The sequence below is a fragment of the Puma concolor genome, chromosome D2 (assembly GCF_028749965.1).
Source record: "Puma concolor isolate L17-30 chromosome D2, mPumCon1.1.hap2, whole genome shotgun sequence".
Classification (NCBI taxonomy): domain Eukaryota; kingdom Metazoa; phylum Chordata; class Mammalia; order Carnivora; family Felidae; genus Puma; species Puma concolor.
Window position 1 is genome coordinate 4,973,586 of NC_141677.1, and position 14,297 is coordinate 4,987,882.

Sequence of the window (14,297 nt, forward strand, 5' to 3'; positions counted from 1 at the left end):
TACAGGCCGGTTGTCCCACGGTGTCCAGTGCAGGGAGAGCCCTGGCCAGGCTACCGGAACCAAGACCTGTGCGGGCGGGAGCGTCCTGGGGTGCTCTGTGCGGGGGTTCCCCTGGCCAGGTGGCTGGAAACATGTCCCAAACTCCTTATGGACTTTTTCTTTGGTCTTTTACGTTATCATTCCTGAAATGCTTTTCCATGAATCCTCTTTTCCTCTTTCTCTTCCCTGGATGTGTATAGATATTTTCACCAAAATATGCTAAGGTGCTTTTTAAAAATATAGATTCTGGGGCTATGTCAAAATAACCGCGGGTGGTGCTGGAAATATTTTCACCGTATTTCCCAGATACATATCATGACATCGATGTTAAAAGAACACTGGCTTGGAACATGTGTCTTGAGCCTATTAATTTCTATGAAATCTGTGCCAACCCTTAGGATTCTTAGTGATACCTTGCTTTCTCTTTTTTCTTTTAATTTGGTGGTATTATTATTATTATTGCATGAGCCTTAATTCATCTGCCTTAGCTAATGGGCATGTGGATGGTTTGTTTTTTGCCCCATAGACTCACCCTGGTCAAAAAACATAGGTGGAATAGGTAAACATTACTGTTTTTTTTTTTCTTTCAGTTTATGGGGCTTCTGAGTTGGAAAGAAGTATGGAACAAGAGAAAAACTCTAGGGAGCTCAGAAAAAAAAAAAAAGGTTGCTCTGTGTTATGTGCCTTACACATTTAGGGCTATAACTGAGACTCGACATTCTGCTTGCACATCTACCCTTAATCAAGCTGCGTGATCAACAATACATTCGAGCCAAATTTATAATCGATTCCTGCTGTCATTGGTAATTGTGTGATTTACTTCAATTGCAATTAACTTGTGCAAGATGTGACAGTGGTGTGAATGCAACATCCTCACATGCTTCAGCTAATCATCACGAGTATTGATCTGCACGCCTCTCCAAAAACTGTAAGTAACACCAAAGGAAAACAAAACAAAACAAAACAAAACAAAACTTCCCAGGATCAAAGACGACCGTTCTTAGATCAAGGGTATGAAAATCACAGAATATAAGGGAAGGATACTGAAAACCATGGTTGAGTTTTATTTGCAGAAGAAATGAGATGACTGGATGTCTACAAAGATTCACGGAGCTGCTTTTCCTAGAAGTCTTAGCACACAGCCTTATACAAGACTTAACCTTTCTGATGTTTTGCCGAGTTCACAGTTTGACCAAGGGTAGCCCAAACAAGGAGAGTGTGGTGGGGATGGGGAGGAGGTGGGGGGCAGGGGTAGTGGCACACAGAACACCACCGAGGTTGGGGCTTGTGTGCGTATCTACATTTGCCTTTCTGTTCACACTGGATGGCCTGACTTACCTGACTTATCCCCACTGAATTCTTTAAACTGCTATGCTAGCTTAGCTTTCTATCAGATCATAATACATGCCGGTGTGAAGGACACCTGGGTCCTGAGTAACATTTCTCTTGTTTTAGTGACGTTCTAAAATAGCGCTGCAGCGTATTTCCGTTCCAGGAGGATTCATCAACCGTGTTCTCGAAATCTTGTCTGGAATGAAACATCAACTAAGTTCAAAAGTAATTATTTTTTTTTATTTCAACTCTATAAAGTATACAACAGGCACTCAGCAACTACAGCTGCAGGAAAAATACAGAGCAAATCAAAGCAGGTTAATTTTATGAAAAAGTTTTTAATCTACATCAAAAGAGTGCAAGTGGTCACTGACCATTTGATGACAGTGGTTGCATTCTGACTAACAAAGGACTCTTCCATGTGGAACAAATTGTAAGAGGACAATCAAATAACCATAGCTGTAAGAATACAAAAGAACCGACCAATTGTAAAAACATCATACAATGAAATAAAGTGGACAGATGATGCCTAAAGAAATGTCCCTTTCCTCGGAAAGCCCAAACCTCTGAGTCACTGTCAGGGTCCCAGGGGCAGATAAGGAGGAGGGCTAACAACACGCTTCCAATGTTTATCTTCCCAGGTCTGTTGCAAACTGCCTCCTACGTGATTTGCATATACAAGAACTCAGAAAGCATCCTGTTTTGTTGAGGAGTGCGCTAAGGTACGTTTTCCTCATTGGTTTCATAACGACGTGTCACTTGCTGATTCTTCTTTTGAGTTGGGTCGTTACGAATGGAGTCTATAAAATGAGGCATTAGAACTTGACTGCACTAATTTTTTTTTTTTTAACTGGATCTGCACAGCTTAGCAAAACAGGAATACCTGTGTACAGACTGATAGTATGTCATAGATTAATTTGACCTGCACATACATTTATACATTTCACAGAAATGACGCTGTATCTCAGTAACAGATACACAGCTCTGGTACATGTAACAGAAATTAGAGAACAACTTCATCATTTCTGTAATTCATCAATATTATATAATAAAGGCTTAGAAATTGTTAGCAGAAAGAACTGTAAAACGCAGCAAGCTAAGAAAGGACAACATTTTGAGGTGGATTTGTCTTTCTCATGCAGCATAACACCAAATTTGTTTTTTAATAGGATGCCAGGAATTTAAGGCACTTGCAACAATGCCAGATAGCCAGGTCATGTCCTAAACTATGGAACAGATGAAACCATACAGTGGACGTAATTTTCAATAATACTGACAATTATGACATTAATTCAAGTCTACTTGGACCTAAAAACATTATTCAGTACAAAGAAGATGAAATAATAATGCTGTGAAACACTGAAAAAAGGTATATGTACCACAAAATATCACACAAAAATATCTATTTACATAAATATTTGTCTGTGGTCCTATTGTGAAAGAAAACATCGTTATGGATAATGCACAGATCGCCTCTACTGTATGAATCCGTTCTAATTTCCTTATTTTCAGTGTGGTAGCTGACTTCTCTAAGCTCACCATTAGCTCAGTCCTTGAGAAATGAAACCAGAAAAATTCAATAGTTGAACTCATGTGTTACACATGTGTGATTCACATGCAAATCCCATCATTTTAAGTAAGAAACGTGACTTGTAAAGAATATCATCAAAATAAATTTGTTTTCAATGCCACATGGATCTGATTCATATGTGAGTAACGAAGAAGGTACAAACATGAAAATCATTGATAGGAAATTTCCAGAAATCATTTTCTGTAACGTATTTGGTGTCTCTCAAATATCGGGACGCCCCTTTCCTTTGGCAGTTTTCAGTTTTCCTGTGCGTCAGGATGCACAGAAAGCCCTTATTTCCCAGACTCAAAGTATTAACAAGAAAGTCAGTTAACAAATCACACGAGTTGGCACTATTCTAACTTAGCCAGATGTTCTCCAGTGTAAGAACATGGAGGGGTATGAAAAATTCGGAAATGAAGTGAGATGCGCTTTACGGAGCTGACCGTGAATTTTAGCCCTAGTGTCTTAGGACAGGATTTAAATCCTTACATTTCAATGCCTAAGATTAGATGACTGTTAGCAATTTTTGGAAGATGTTCGCCTTTGTTTGCTAGTGATTGCTTTAGACATCCTAATGCAGCGCCACAGGTGACATGAACGAAGATAGAGCGACAGGTGGGAGAGACGGCCGACAGTGCCATTGAGCTGAATGTTCTCTTCATTCCTCAGAGAACCTGTACGTTGTTGTCTTAGACTTGAACCATAGTTTCGACATCCACGGTAAGGGCTAACCTCTGGGGTTACTGGGGCATTTGGAAAACTGCGGGAGCAGATTCTCTTAAATAACGACGAGATAAACTTAGTATCTAGCAAATCGTTAGCATGCCTAAAGCACTCTTTTAACAAAACTCACTGAACATTGACCATGATATTGAAATTATGTACTTTTACGAGCCCAGTTAAAAGCAAATATAAAAATTCTGAACTAGCACTCACAGCTGGATTTTAGCTGGGTACATTTTACATTCTGAAATCTGTAGAAGAAAGTGGATATCTTGGGGAATAAATTGATCTTAAGCAATTGTTTGCAAAGGCCAGAAAAACACAGGAGTAACCGTAACATCTTGGGGGTCAAAGTTTTAATTTAAAAGTTTAACTTTACTCTGATTATGTTTAATATGCCCTTATAATTTTTATCCCCCGAATGTTGTTTTTAGATCATTACGTGTTGATATCCTATCCTAAAGTAGTCTTAGTATGAAAAAATCAATGACCGACATGGACATGTTTTTTGCAGAACCGTCTACGTTTGATTGAGTTTAAAAAAAAGAAAATTCTCTCCTGGAACAAGGCAAACTTCAATTTGATGTACCAAATTCACAGCTCTAAATCAGGATGACAGCTCGTAAGATTATGCGTTTGTCTACGCAGGTTTAACGCTACTTGTCCAGGAAAAGCTTCCAAATGTCTCTGCTACTTAGAACAGCTCAGAGTAGTCAACTCGCCTGCCAACAGAGGATTCACTTGAAACTGCTGATTCTTCTTCCCTCATGAAAAAGCAAATCAGTCTGGTATTTCCAGGTACGTTTCAGGATTGCAATACTTCCGTCTTACTTAATGAAAACTTCTGCTTAAGAAATCAGGGTCCTGTGTTCTCCTCTACTCTCACGCATGCATGAACTCACATCGGCTCATCCACAAAAAGGGAATCAACACCTGGCCAGGTCCTGTCCTGTTCCCTGACCTCGCATAAGGAAGGTCCCTCATCTGGTAAATCTTGATGATTTTGTGCTTCCTTCTTCTTCTTTTTGGTTCAGGCCTAAGACAAGAAGCCAGTTGAATGGGTTTTAACCACCTTTCCCCTCAACCCTAGACTATGTTGTGTAAGTGAAATCTGACAGGAGTTTCATTGGTAAATGTAGTGAAAATGCTTGAGTCTCTGGCTACACAGGTGATGATTAGAATTTGTGTTGTCTGCTCAGACACGGACATTTACAGATGAAAGATATACATAGCACCTATATAGTTTATTTTTATTTTTGGACGGATCTTCATCCCTCTCCACCCCACCCCCCCCCACCCCGTCCCCACCCCAAGGGTTGATTTTTATAAAAGGGACTATTTTAAGCCTCAGTCTGAGAGTATGTTAGGTAATAAAGAAAAATCAATTGGCTGCTAGTCACTGATTTCCAGGACCATCTTGAAGCACGATATTTGAAACGATATGAAATGGTTTGTGAATTGCTTTTTTTTTTTTTCCACTCTGTCATGCCAATTTATCAAAAAAAGAAACAAACAAATGTCATGCAGGTTGTTTTTTTTTTTTTTTTTTTTCAATCCTCCGTGAAAACGCATATATACCTGCCGTGAGGCTTCATAGCAGTTGTGCTTTGATTGTATCGATTTTTAAAATCTGTCAGAAAGGAAAGGTAACATTCAGCCTCGTCATCAGCACTGTTGGGAAACAAAATCAGGAAACTTCTAGCACTGGTTTGACATGAACGCCGTGACCCATAGACGCGTGGCCCTCTTCCGTATGGTATAGACACTGGCTTGCGCTAATAGATCCCACGGCCTCCCTTGAAGGAAAGGAAGAGCCCCGTTTTGGTACCACGGCAACCGATCGTACCCCACACATTATTTTTTGATCTTGGCCATCCTAGCAAGGTACGGACTCTTTTTCTAGGTTGAAGTATTTCTTACAGTCTTTCAAATTACAGTCCGAGCAAAGCAAGACCATTGCAACGACAGGAAACCTCTCTTTACTGGCGAAGGGCTTTGCTTCAGGACCACCATGTCAACTGCTATTTTTAGGATCAAACAGAAAACATGTAAAGAGCACTACTGTCGTCTAAGCAAGAAGTCCTCATGCCACTGTAGTTACTGGAGCAGCATCGATCAAAGGCATCATGGTGACCCCGAGCACTGATCTTCTCTCCGTCCCTCAGGTTTGCTGTCAGCCGTGTCTCAGAGAAAGCTGACTTCAGCAAGGCAGAAGCAGGTAAGAGAAATACATTAGAAGTCTATGTCCCAGCCCGAGTTGTCATCAGGTGGTGGTTCATCACTGTCCTCAGGGAAACTGTCAAAATTGCTTGTGTCTGTGGGTGATGCAACCTACAAATGAGAGAGGGCGTGACCGAGAAGGGATTTCTTGATTTTTGGGTTTTTTTTTTTTAGTAAAATCCCAAACTAGATTTTTAAAAAGCATTCTTTATTCATTCCCCGATCAGTGACTGTTGTTTGAATGGCTACCAGGTGGCAGGCTTTGTGCTTTTTACTGGGGCTAAGGGCGGTGAATAAAAAAAGACATTGCTCTTGCCCTACCCTGGCAGGGAGTACCTTGTAGGACTAAAACCAAATAATCACAAAAATCTGTAGATGACTATAAGGTTTGCTTAGTGTTAGGAAGAAAAAAGACTTGAGAGTATGAGTGATGATGGAAAGCCTCTTTGAAAAAATATTATTTCAAAACTAAGAATTGGTGAGTTCAAAAAAGAGGTTGTAGCACGTGCAAAGGTCCCGAGGTGAGAGAGAGTGCTTCATGCTGTGAAGTGATCCAAAGGGGCCAATGTGGCTGCTGTGTAAGAGAGGATAGGACCGGAATGAGAAATAGGAGAAGCAGGCAGAAATCAGGCTGGGTAGCGCCCTGTAGACCATCTTAAGTCTTGTGTGTGTTTATTTCAAGTAGAATAAAAGCCATTTCTGACCTCGGTCAGAACTCTTGCAAATTTCTCGGGCAAAGTCCAAACTGCAGAGCATCAGTAAAAGCAGTAAAAAATCCATCCTTTAGTTTCCCTCATATTCTATAATATTCAGAACCTCTTATATACTAATATATATATATATATATCCATAAAAGGAAACCTCTGGTGGATGTAGGCAAGTATAATTCAGGCTTACTCTCTACTCTTGTTCTAAAAACAAAACTTGAAGAATGCAGTTAGAATCTGCGACGTGAGCCACGGTAACGGGGTTTTTGTTTGCGAAGAGGCATAAGCACTGACACAGAAATAAATCTCAGAAGTAGGGAAAATGCTTCTGAATCAAGAGCAGGCTTGAGTTAGTCCCAGGGAAAGGAAGCGTACACCTGAAAGGCTCAGGACCACAAAGCGGTCTGTGCCTTTTCGTAAAGAGGCAGCATTAAACAGAAATACGTAAAAATGCAATCAACTGAAATCGATTTCAAGTTAATACAGTCCAAACACTGAGTCACCCTCACTGGGCTGCTATTTCACAAAAAACCCGGTATGTTCAGAAAAGACAGTTAAGGAAGGAGAATCCTTTTCTTTTAGAGCTCGATAAAAGGACAAACAAATTAGAACGAATAGTTGAAACAGGTAATGATAGAATACACATACAATAACCATCTCCTAACTGGCCTGTTTTTAAGGTTGCATTTTAGATACTATTCTAATGTGGTACTTCTATAGTTTGTTTAATCTGATCACAGGATAAAACCTTGTCACACAAGTATTCGCTGGGAAGTCTACTTACACTTGGTATTATAGGAGGTGTCAAGGTGCCTTTTCTTAAGCCTTCCCAGTTAAAGCCCTCAAACCATCTAGGAAAGGGAGGAGAAAAAGGAGCTGGTTAAAGGCATTTTACTTTAGCTGAAGCCCCGTTGCAACATATTTGATGTGGAAATATCCATACAGGATGGAAAGCAGAAAGGCGAACATTTTCAACGTGACATAAATGTATCCTGTGTCATTGAAAACTTTTACAGTTGTTTTATACAATGCATATTTTAAAAATCTAATTGTTGAAATATTTAACATCGGTTACAAATAACTCCTTTGTACCCCTGGCAATTTCGTCACAATGTCTGTATGACCTTGTTCCGGTACTATCATTATAACTTAGTAAGTGCCATGATATCCTTAGCCCATGATCTACTTGGACATCTTATTTTAAGGCAATGGAACCAGGGCATGAAAGTCAGGACAGAAAATTATTTTTCCAGCTTTGCACTGATTCCTTGGGCAGCCTAATTAACCTTTTCACATCACTATATTAGTCAGGTCTAACTCTGACTTGGTACTGTTTTTGTGTTCGTAGAAGAAAACATTGACTATGCAATACTAGGGTCATAATAATTTCTAGTAAAATGTCATTTTTAGTTAAGTGTTAAAAAAATGAAGGTATTTGTGTTCAGATTTTCTGTGAAAATGAGGAGCAGGTTTCTGTTTTGTCTTTAAAAGTTTTCAGCAGTAGCAAATGCATACACCAAATTCTTAGCAGGTGTTTTAGGTATTTATAGATACTTTGGTAAATAAGTTCTTTTTGCACAGATGTGAATTTCCTGTGGGTGTTGCACCAACAGACTAATAAAAAACAACAATTGGGTCTTAGATTAGCACTCAGATATCCAATTAACTAGGTAAGGGTTAATATTTAAGACGCTGCCATCACTTAAAAACAACGCTGTACTCAGTACTATGTTGTATCATCTAATTGGGAAGCGGGTGGAAAAATATATTCCAGTTTTAGTCTAGGAAATGAGGCATGATATGGTGGAAGACTTGTGTTTTTGATATTCCGGTAGAGAATACAATTCTAGAATCCACCTAGAATTCAATCGATCAATCTAGTTCACATTTCCTCTTGGTGCCAGAGAGGAGCAATGTTCCTTAGCGTGAGCTGGGAGAAACTGAATTCAGTGAATCGGTCACTTAGTATGGCACAGGGTCGCGTGTGGCTGTGCTGTGCCCAAAGGCTAACTGGTCTGAACGTCCCCCGCAGTGTTCCCATGGGCTAACTGTGTCAGTCACACAGCCAGTAGCTTAAAAAGAACAGCCTGGGGAGGGGCTTTCTGGACCCTCCCACAGAAAGGTCAAGGGAAGAACACTTACTTGTGCTTTTGAATGTCTTTGACGCCGTTTTTCAAATTCCCTAGTCTTTCCGATGGGTTATCCCTGGAAAGAAAACAACAACTGTAAGGGATCCCATCATGTTCCCGTCATGATCCTTTCAAACGTCACGTGGCCAAACGCTTACCTGCATAGTTTTTTAATTAAATTAGCAGCATTTTTGACAATCTTCTTCGGAAATTCTATCATGTCAATCCCCCTCAGTATGATGTTATAGGTTTTCATAGGGTCTGGGCCTGAGAATGGCGGGCTGCAAAGGTGAGAGGTGAAAAGAGAATCACTTGTATTTTCTAAATAAGAAATCCTAAACTGTTATAACTCCACCAGTCTTATTTGGGGACATATATTAGTCGTGGTAACACGGAACGATGCTGGATTAATAGCAAAACCACGTGGAAACCTTTGTGAGTAAATCATGGAGCAAAACCATATACGGGGGGTGCCTGGATGGCTCAGTGGGTTAAGTGTCCCGCTTTGGCTCAGGCCATGATCTTGCGGCTTTAACTGCCCCCCCGCGTCGGGCTCTGTGCTGACAGCTCGGAGCCTGGAGACCGCTTCGGATTCTGTGTCTCCCTCTCTGTCTGCCCCTCCTCCACTCGCTCGTGCACTCTCTTCCTCAAAAATAAATGAACATTAAAAATACAAACAGCCACCGCCCGCCAAACGATATATGGGTCAAGCTGATCTGCCATTCCTCTCATGTCTTGTTAGTCTTGCTGTCCTTGGCCATTCAAGATGTGGCTTCCACTTTCTAGCCCTTTTCCGGCACCTGTCAGCTCACTGATTACACTCAACATGAAGTCCAAAATCACTAGGCGGCTACAAGGATGCCGGTAATAGGACTCCATCTCCTGCTAACACCACCCTCACTCGCTGGGATCAGGACGCCATGTCTGCTCTCTGAAATACCAAGCATCTTCGCACCTCAGAATGCGGTTTGTTTCGCCTGGAAGGTTCTTCCCATATTTACCTGGCTAAAGGGTTATGCCGCTTTCCCAAAAAAGGTCTACTCCGATCAACCTACGGGATGGAACCGATCCCGTCACCTCTGTCAACCAACATAATGCGACAATTTAGTCTACTACTTGAATTTAAACTTGATTGTATTTTTTTTAAAGTAATCTCTACCCCCACTGTGGGGCTCAAACTCACAACCCAGAAATCAAGAGTCGTATGCTCCACAGACTGAGCCAGCCAGGCACCCCTTGAGTTTAAACTTAAAAGAGTCACCTGCCATGATCTCTTCCACATCCTTTAGCTTTTTCACAACATCTAGCCGTCCATTTCCCCCTGGCATTACCTATTCTTGTTTCCTCTGTTGGAGAGTAATTGACCACATAAGCAAATGTTTACTTCTGGGCTCTCTGTTCGGCTCCCATGGTCTGTGTGTCTACTTTTGTGCTTTGTTCTTCTTTCTTAGGATTGCTTCTACTATTCACGGTCTTTGGTGGTTTCATACGGATTTTAGTATTATTTGTCCTAGTTCTGTGAATAATGCGATTGTAATTTTGATAGGGATCGCACCGAATCTGTAGAGTGATTTGGGTAGTATGGACATTTTAACAAGACGAATTCTTACAATCCAGGAGCACAGACCATGTTTCCATTTGCTCCCAATTTCTTTCATCAAAATTTAATAGTTTTTGGAGAACAGGTCTTTCACCTCCTTGGTTAAATTTATCTTTGGTAACTTTATTTTTTGGTGCAATGTACATAGAATTGCTTTCTTAAATTCTCCTTCTGCTTTGTTATTAATGAATAGAAAGACAACAGATTGCTGTGTATTAATTTTTTGTCTTCCAACGTTACTGAATTCACTTATTATTTCTAACGTTTTTTGATGGCATATTTAGGGTTTTCTACGTGTAGTACTGTGCCATCTGCAAACAGTGACAGCTTAAATTCTTCCTTACCACGTTGGATGCCTTTTATTTCCCTTTCTTGTCTGACTGCTTCAGCTATGACTTCCAGTACTATGTTGAGTAACAGTGGTGATAGTGGAAATTCTTGTATTGTTTCTGGATCTCTCAGTTTCTCACCATTGAGTACGATGTTAGTTGGGGTTTTTTCATATACGGACTCTAATATGTTAAGGTATGTTCTTTCTAAAGCCGCTTTGTTGAGGGTATTATATACAGATGCTGAATTCTGTCAAAACCTTTTTATGCATCTGTTAAGATGATCATATGGGCTTTACCCTTTTTCTTGTCAATGTGGTCTATGATGTTGATTGATTTGAGAATACTGAACCACCCTTGTATCCCCAGAATAAATCCCACCTAATCGTGGTGAGTGATCCTTTTAATGTATTATTGAATGTGGTTTGCTAATATTTTTGTTGAGAATTTTTAAATCCAGGTTCTTCAAGTATATTGCCCTGCAGTTCTCTTTTTTGGTAGTGTCTTTGGTTTTGGTATCAGTGTAATACTGGTCTTATAAAATGAAGGTTTCTTTTTTTTTAGTAATAGTTTGGGGAGACTAGCTATCAGTTCTTCCTTAAATGTTGGGTAGAATTCACCTGTGAAGCCCTCTTTTCCTCAGCTTTTGTTTATTGGGGTGTTTTTGATTACTAGTTATAGGTTTGTTTTTAAAACAATTTTGTTACTAGTTATAGGTTTGTTCAGATTTGCTATTTCTTCCTGATTTTGTTTTTAGCGATTGTGTATTTCTAGAAATTTATCCATTTCTTTTAGATTGTCCACTTTGGTGGCACATAATTTGTATAGAATTCCTTCTCTAATAACCTTTGCATTTTGGTACTGTTGGTTGTTACTTTCCTTTCACTTCTGATATTAATTATTTGGATTCTCTCTTTTGTTTTCCTTCATGAGTCTTGCTATATAGGTTTCTCAATATTGTTTCTCTTTTAAGAAAACAATACTCACTTTCATTGATCCTTTGTATTCTTTTTTTTTTTTTTTGGTCTCTTGTTTATTTCCTCTCTGATTTTTATTATTTCCTCTCTTCTTATTTTGTCTTTGTCCGTTATCTTTCTAACTTCTTTACTGCTGAGATAAGCCTCCGCTACTACAAATTTCCTTCTTAGAACTGCTTTTGCTGCTTCCCAAAGATTTTGGATGGTTTTGTTTACGTTGTCTCCGTGTTTGTTGTTGCTGCTGGTATCTGTGTATTTTTAAATATTCCCTCTTTGATTTGTTCGTTGAGAAATTGGTCGTTTGGTAGCACGTTGTTTAGCCTCTTTATGTTTTGGCTTTTTTTCTTTTTTGTAACTGATTTGTAGTTTCATACCATTGTGGTTGGAAAACATGCTTGATATGATTTCAATCTTAAACGTATTGAGACTTGTAGCCTAAATTGTGCTCTGTCCTGGGGACTGTTTCACGTGCTTTTCATTCTGAAAAGAATGTGTATTCTGCTACTGTTGGATGGAATGGGCCTTATCTGTCTGTTATGCCCATCTAGACTAATGTGTCTTTCAAAGACACTGTTTCCTTACTGACTTCCTGCCTGGATGACAGGTCCATTGACACAAGTGGGGTGTTAATGTCCCCTGCTATGTTGTCTTACTGTCAACTTTCCCTTTATGTTCAGACTTGCTTAATGTACTTAGGTGCTCCCATGTTGGTGGATCGGTATTTACAACTTAAATCCTCTTGTTGGATTGATCCCTTTATCTCTATGTAACACTCTTCTTTGCCTTTGTTACAGTCTTTTTTGGTCTATTTTGTCAGGCATAAGTATTCTTACTGAAGCTTCTTTTCTCTTGTTTGTTTTTTTGGCTTCCTTTTGCATGCAATATTTTTCCCCCCACTTCCAGTCTGCATGTGTCTTTAAAGTTTGCCTCTTGTAAGCAGCATACAGTTTTGTCTTTATTTTATGTGTATCTTTTATACATTTTAGTTTGTGGTTGCCATGAGGTTCATATGTAACAACATCCTAAGTAAATAGTAGTCTATATTAAGTTGATGGTCACTTAAGTTAAGCACATTCTGAAAGAACTTGATTTTTACCCTCCCCCACCACTTTGTGTATATACTGTCATATTTTATAGCTTTTTATTTTATGAGTTGCCTTAATATTTATATAAAATATATATATTATCTATAAAATAAAATAAAAAATAGATTGTATTTATATAGTTATATATTATAATTATATAAACATAAATTTATATATATATTTTATATTTATATAACAAAATTATAATAATAAATATTAATGCCTTAATATTAATAAAATCAAGTAGTTGACTTTACTACTTTTTCTTTTAACCTTCATACTAGCCTTATAAGTCATTGCTCTAGTCCCTTTACTGTATGTTTACTTTTATTAATGAAGTTTTTTTTCACTATTTTCTTCTGATTATTAAAGAATTCCCCTTAACCATTTTTTTTTTTTTTTATTTTCTGGTAAACTCTTTATTGCTCCTTCAAATCTGAACGATAAACTTGCTTGGTGGTGTATAATCTTTGACATTGATAAATATGTGCCATGGGTTCATCTTGTTTGGAATTCTTAGGGCTTCCTGAAACTGGATGTCTACTTCCTTTCCTAGGGTAGGGAAGTTTTGAGTTATTATTTCTTCAAACATGTTGTCTGCTCTTTTCTGTCTCTGGGACCCAGATAATGGGAATTATTGTTTGATGTTGTCCAAGAGATTCCTTAGCTTCAATATTTTTAATTCCCCCCCCCCCTTTTTTTTTTTTTGCTGTTCAGCTGGGGTGCTTTCCATTTGCTCTGTCTTCTAGATCACTGAGCCGTTCTTCTCTCTTCTAATCCACTATTTACTCCCTTTAGTGTATTTTACATTTCAGTTACTGTATTCTTCAACTCTGGTTCTTTTCTTGGTGTTTTCTCTTTGTTAAAGTTCTCACAGAGTTCACCCATGCTTATCTCCACTTACCTTTTTTGAAGTTTTGTGTTCTTTCATATGGACCATATTCCCCTGTCTCCTCATTTCGATCGACTTTGTTTCGACGAATTACAGAATAGCTGCTTCTCCTAAACTCGAGGGAATGACCTTCCGTATGGTCATCCCTGTGTAGACAGTGTTTGCCTGCTGACTTTGGCTGGCTCTACAGAGCTGTAGCTGTCATGGGCTCTGGATCCTGGGCCGCCCTGTTGGGGCGGTTCTGGGGCTGTCTGTGCTAAGGCCCCAGTGGCAGGACAGCTCAAGTGGGTAGAAGCCAGGGGTCATGGGGCCCTCCACGCAGAGGCCCCCCTGGCAGGACAGCAAGAGTTGAGGTGGGCATGGGCCAGGGGTCCCAGGGCACTTGACACTGGGTTGTTTTGGCAAGTCATGGAGAGCCAAAGTAGGGCACGTCTAGAGTATTCTGTGCCTGTCTTACCTTGGTGAGATGGCTGGAGTCATAATGAGCACTGACCAAGGGTGTCCACACTGGTGGGACATCTAGGGTCAGGGAGCTGGGGCTCCCTGTGGTGGAAAGTCAGCTATGGTGCCTGGGCTCTGCTCCCCTCTGTACTATCAAGGTGGAGGGGAAACATAAGTAGAGGTACCTGCCAGCTTCTGAGGACTACAGGGAGTCCCCACCACTTGGCAGGGTTCTAGGGCTGGTTCTGTT

General features: G+C 39.7%; 1 protein-coding gene across 7 annotated transcripts in view; it reads right to left on the reverse strand.

Moving 5' to 3' along the window:
• Positions 1–1,589: 1,589 nt before the first annotated feature.
• The window catches only part of PRKG1 (protein kinase cGMP-dependent 1), a 1,267,967-nt gene continuing 1,255,259 nt past the window's right edge, over positions 1,590–14,297 (reverse strand). For all 7 annotated transcript variants that reach the window (XM_086679490.1, XM_086679489.1, XM_086679491.1 and 4 more), the window contains 4 exons: positions 8,882–9,004; positions 8,737–8,799; positions 7,379–7,445; positions 1,590–5,998 (listed from right to left, as the gene is read on the reverse strand). In XM_086679490.1, coding sequence (XP_086535616.1) covers positions 5,900–5,998; positions 7,379–7,445; positions 8,737–8,799; positions 8,882–9,004 — 352 coding nt within the window. In that variant the 3' untranslated portion in view covers positions 1,590–5,899. The remainder of the gene's footprint in view (positions 5,999–7,378; positions 7,446–8,736; positions 8,800–8,881; positions 9,005–14,297) is intronic.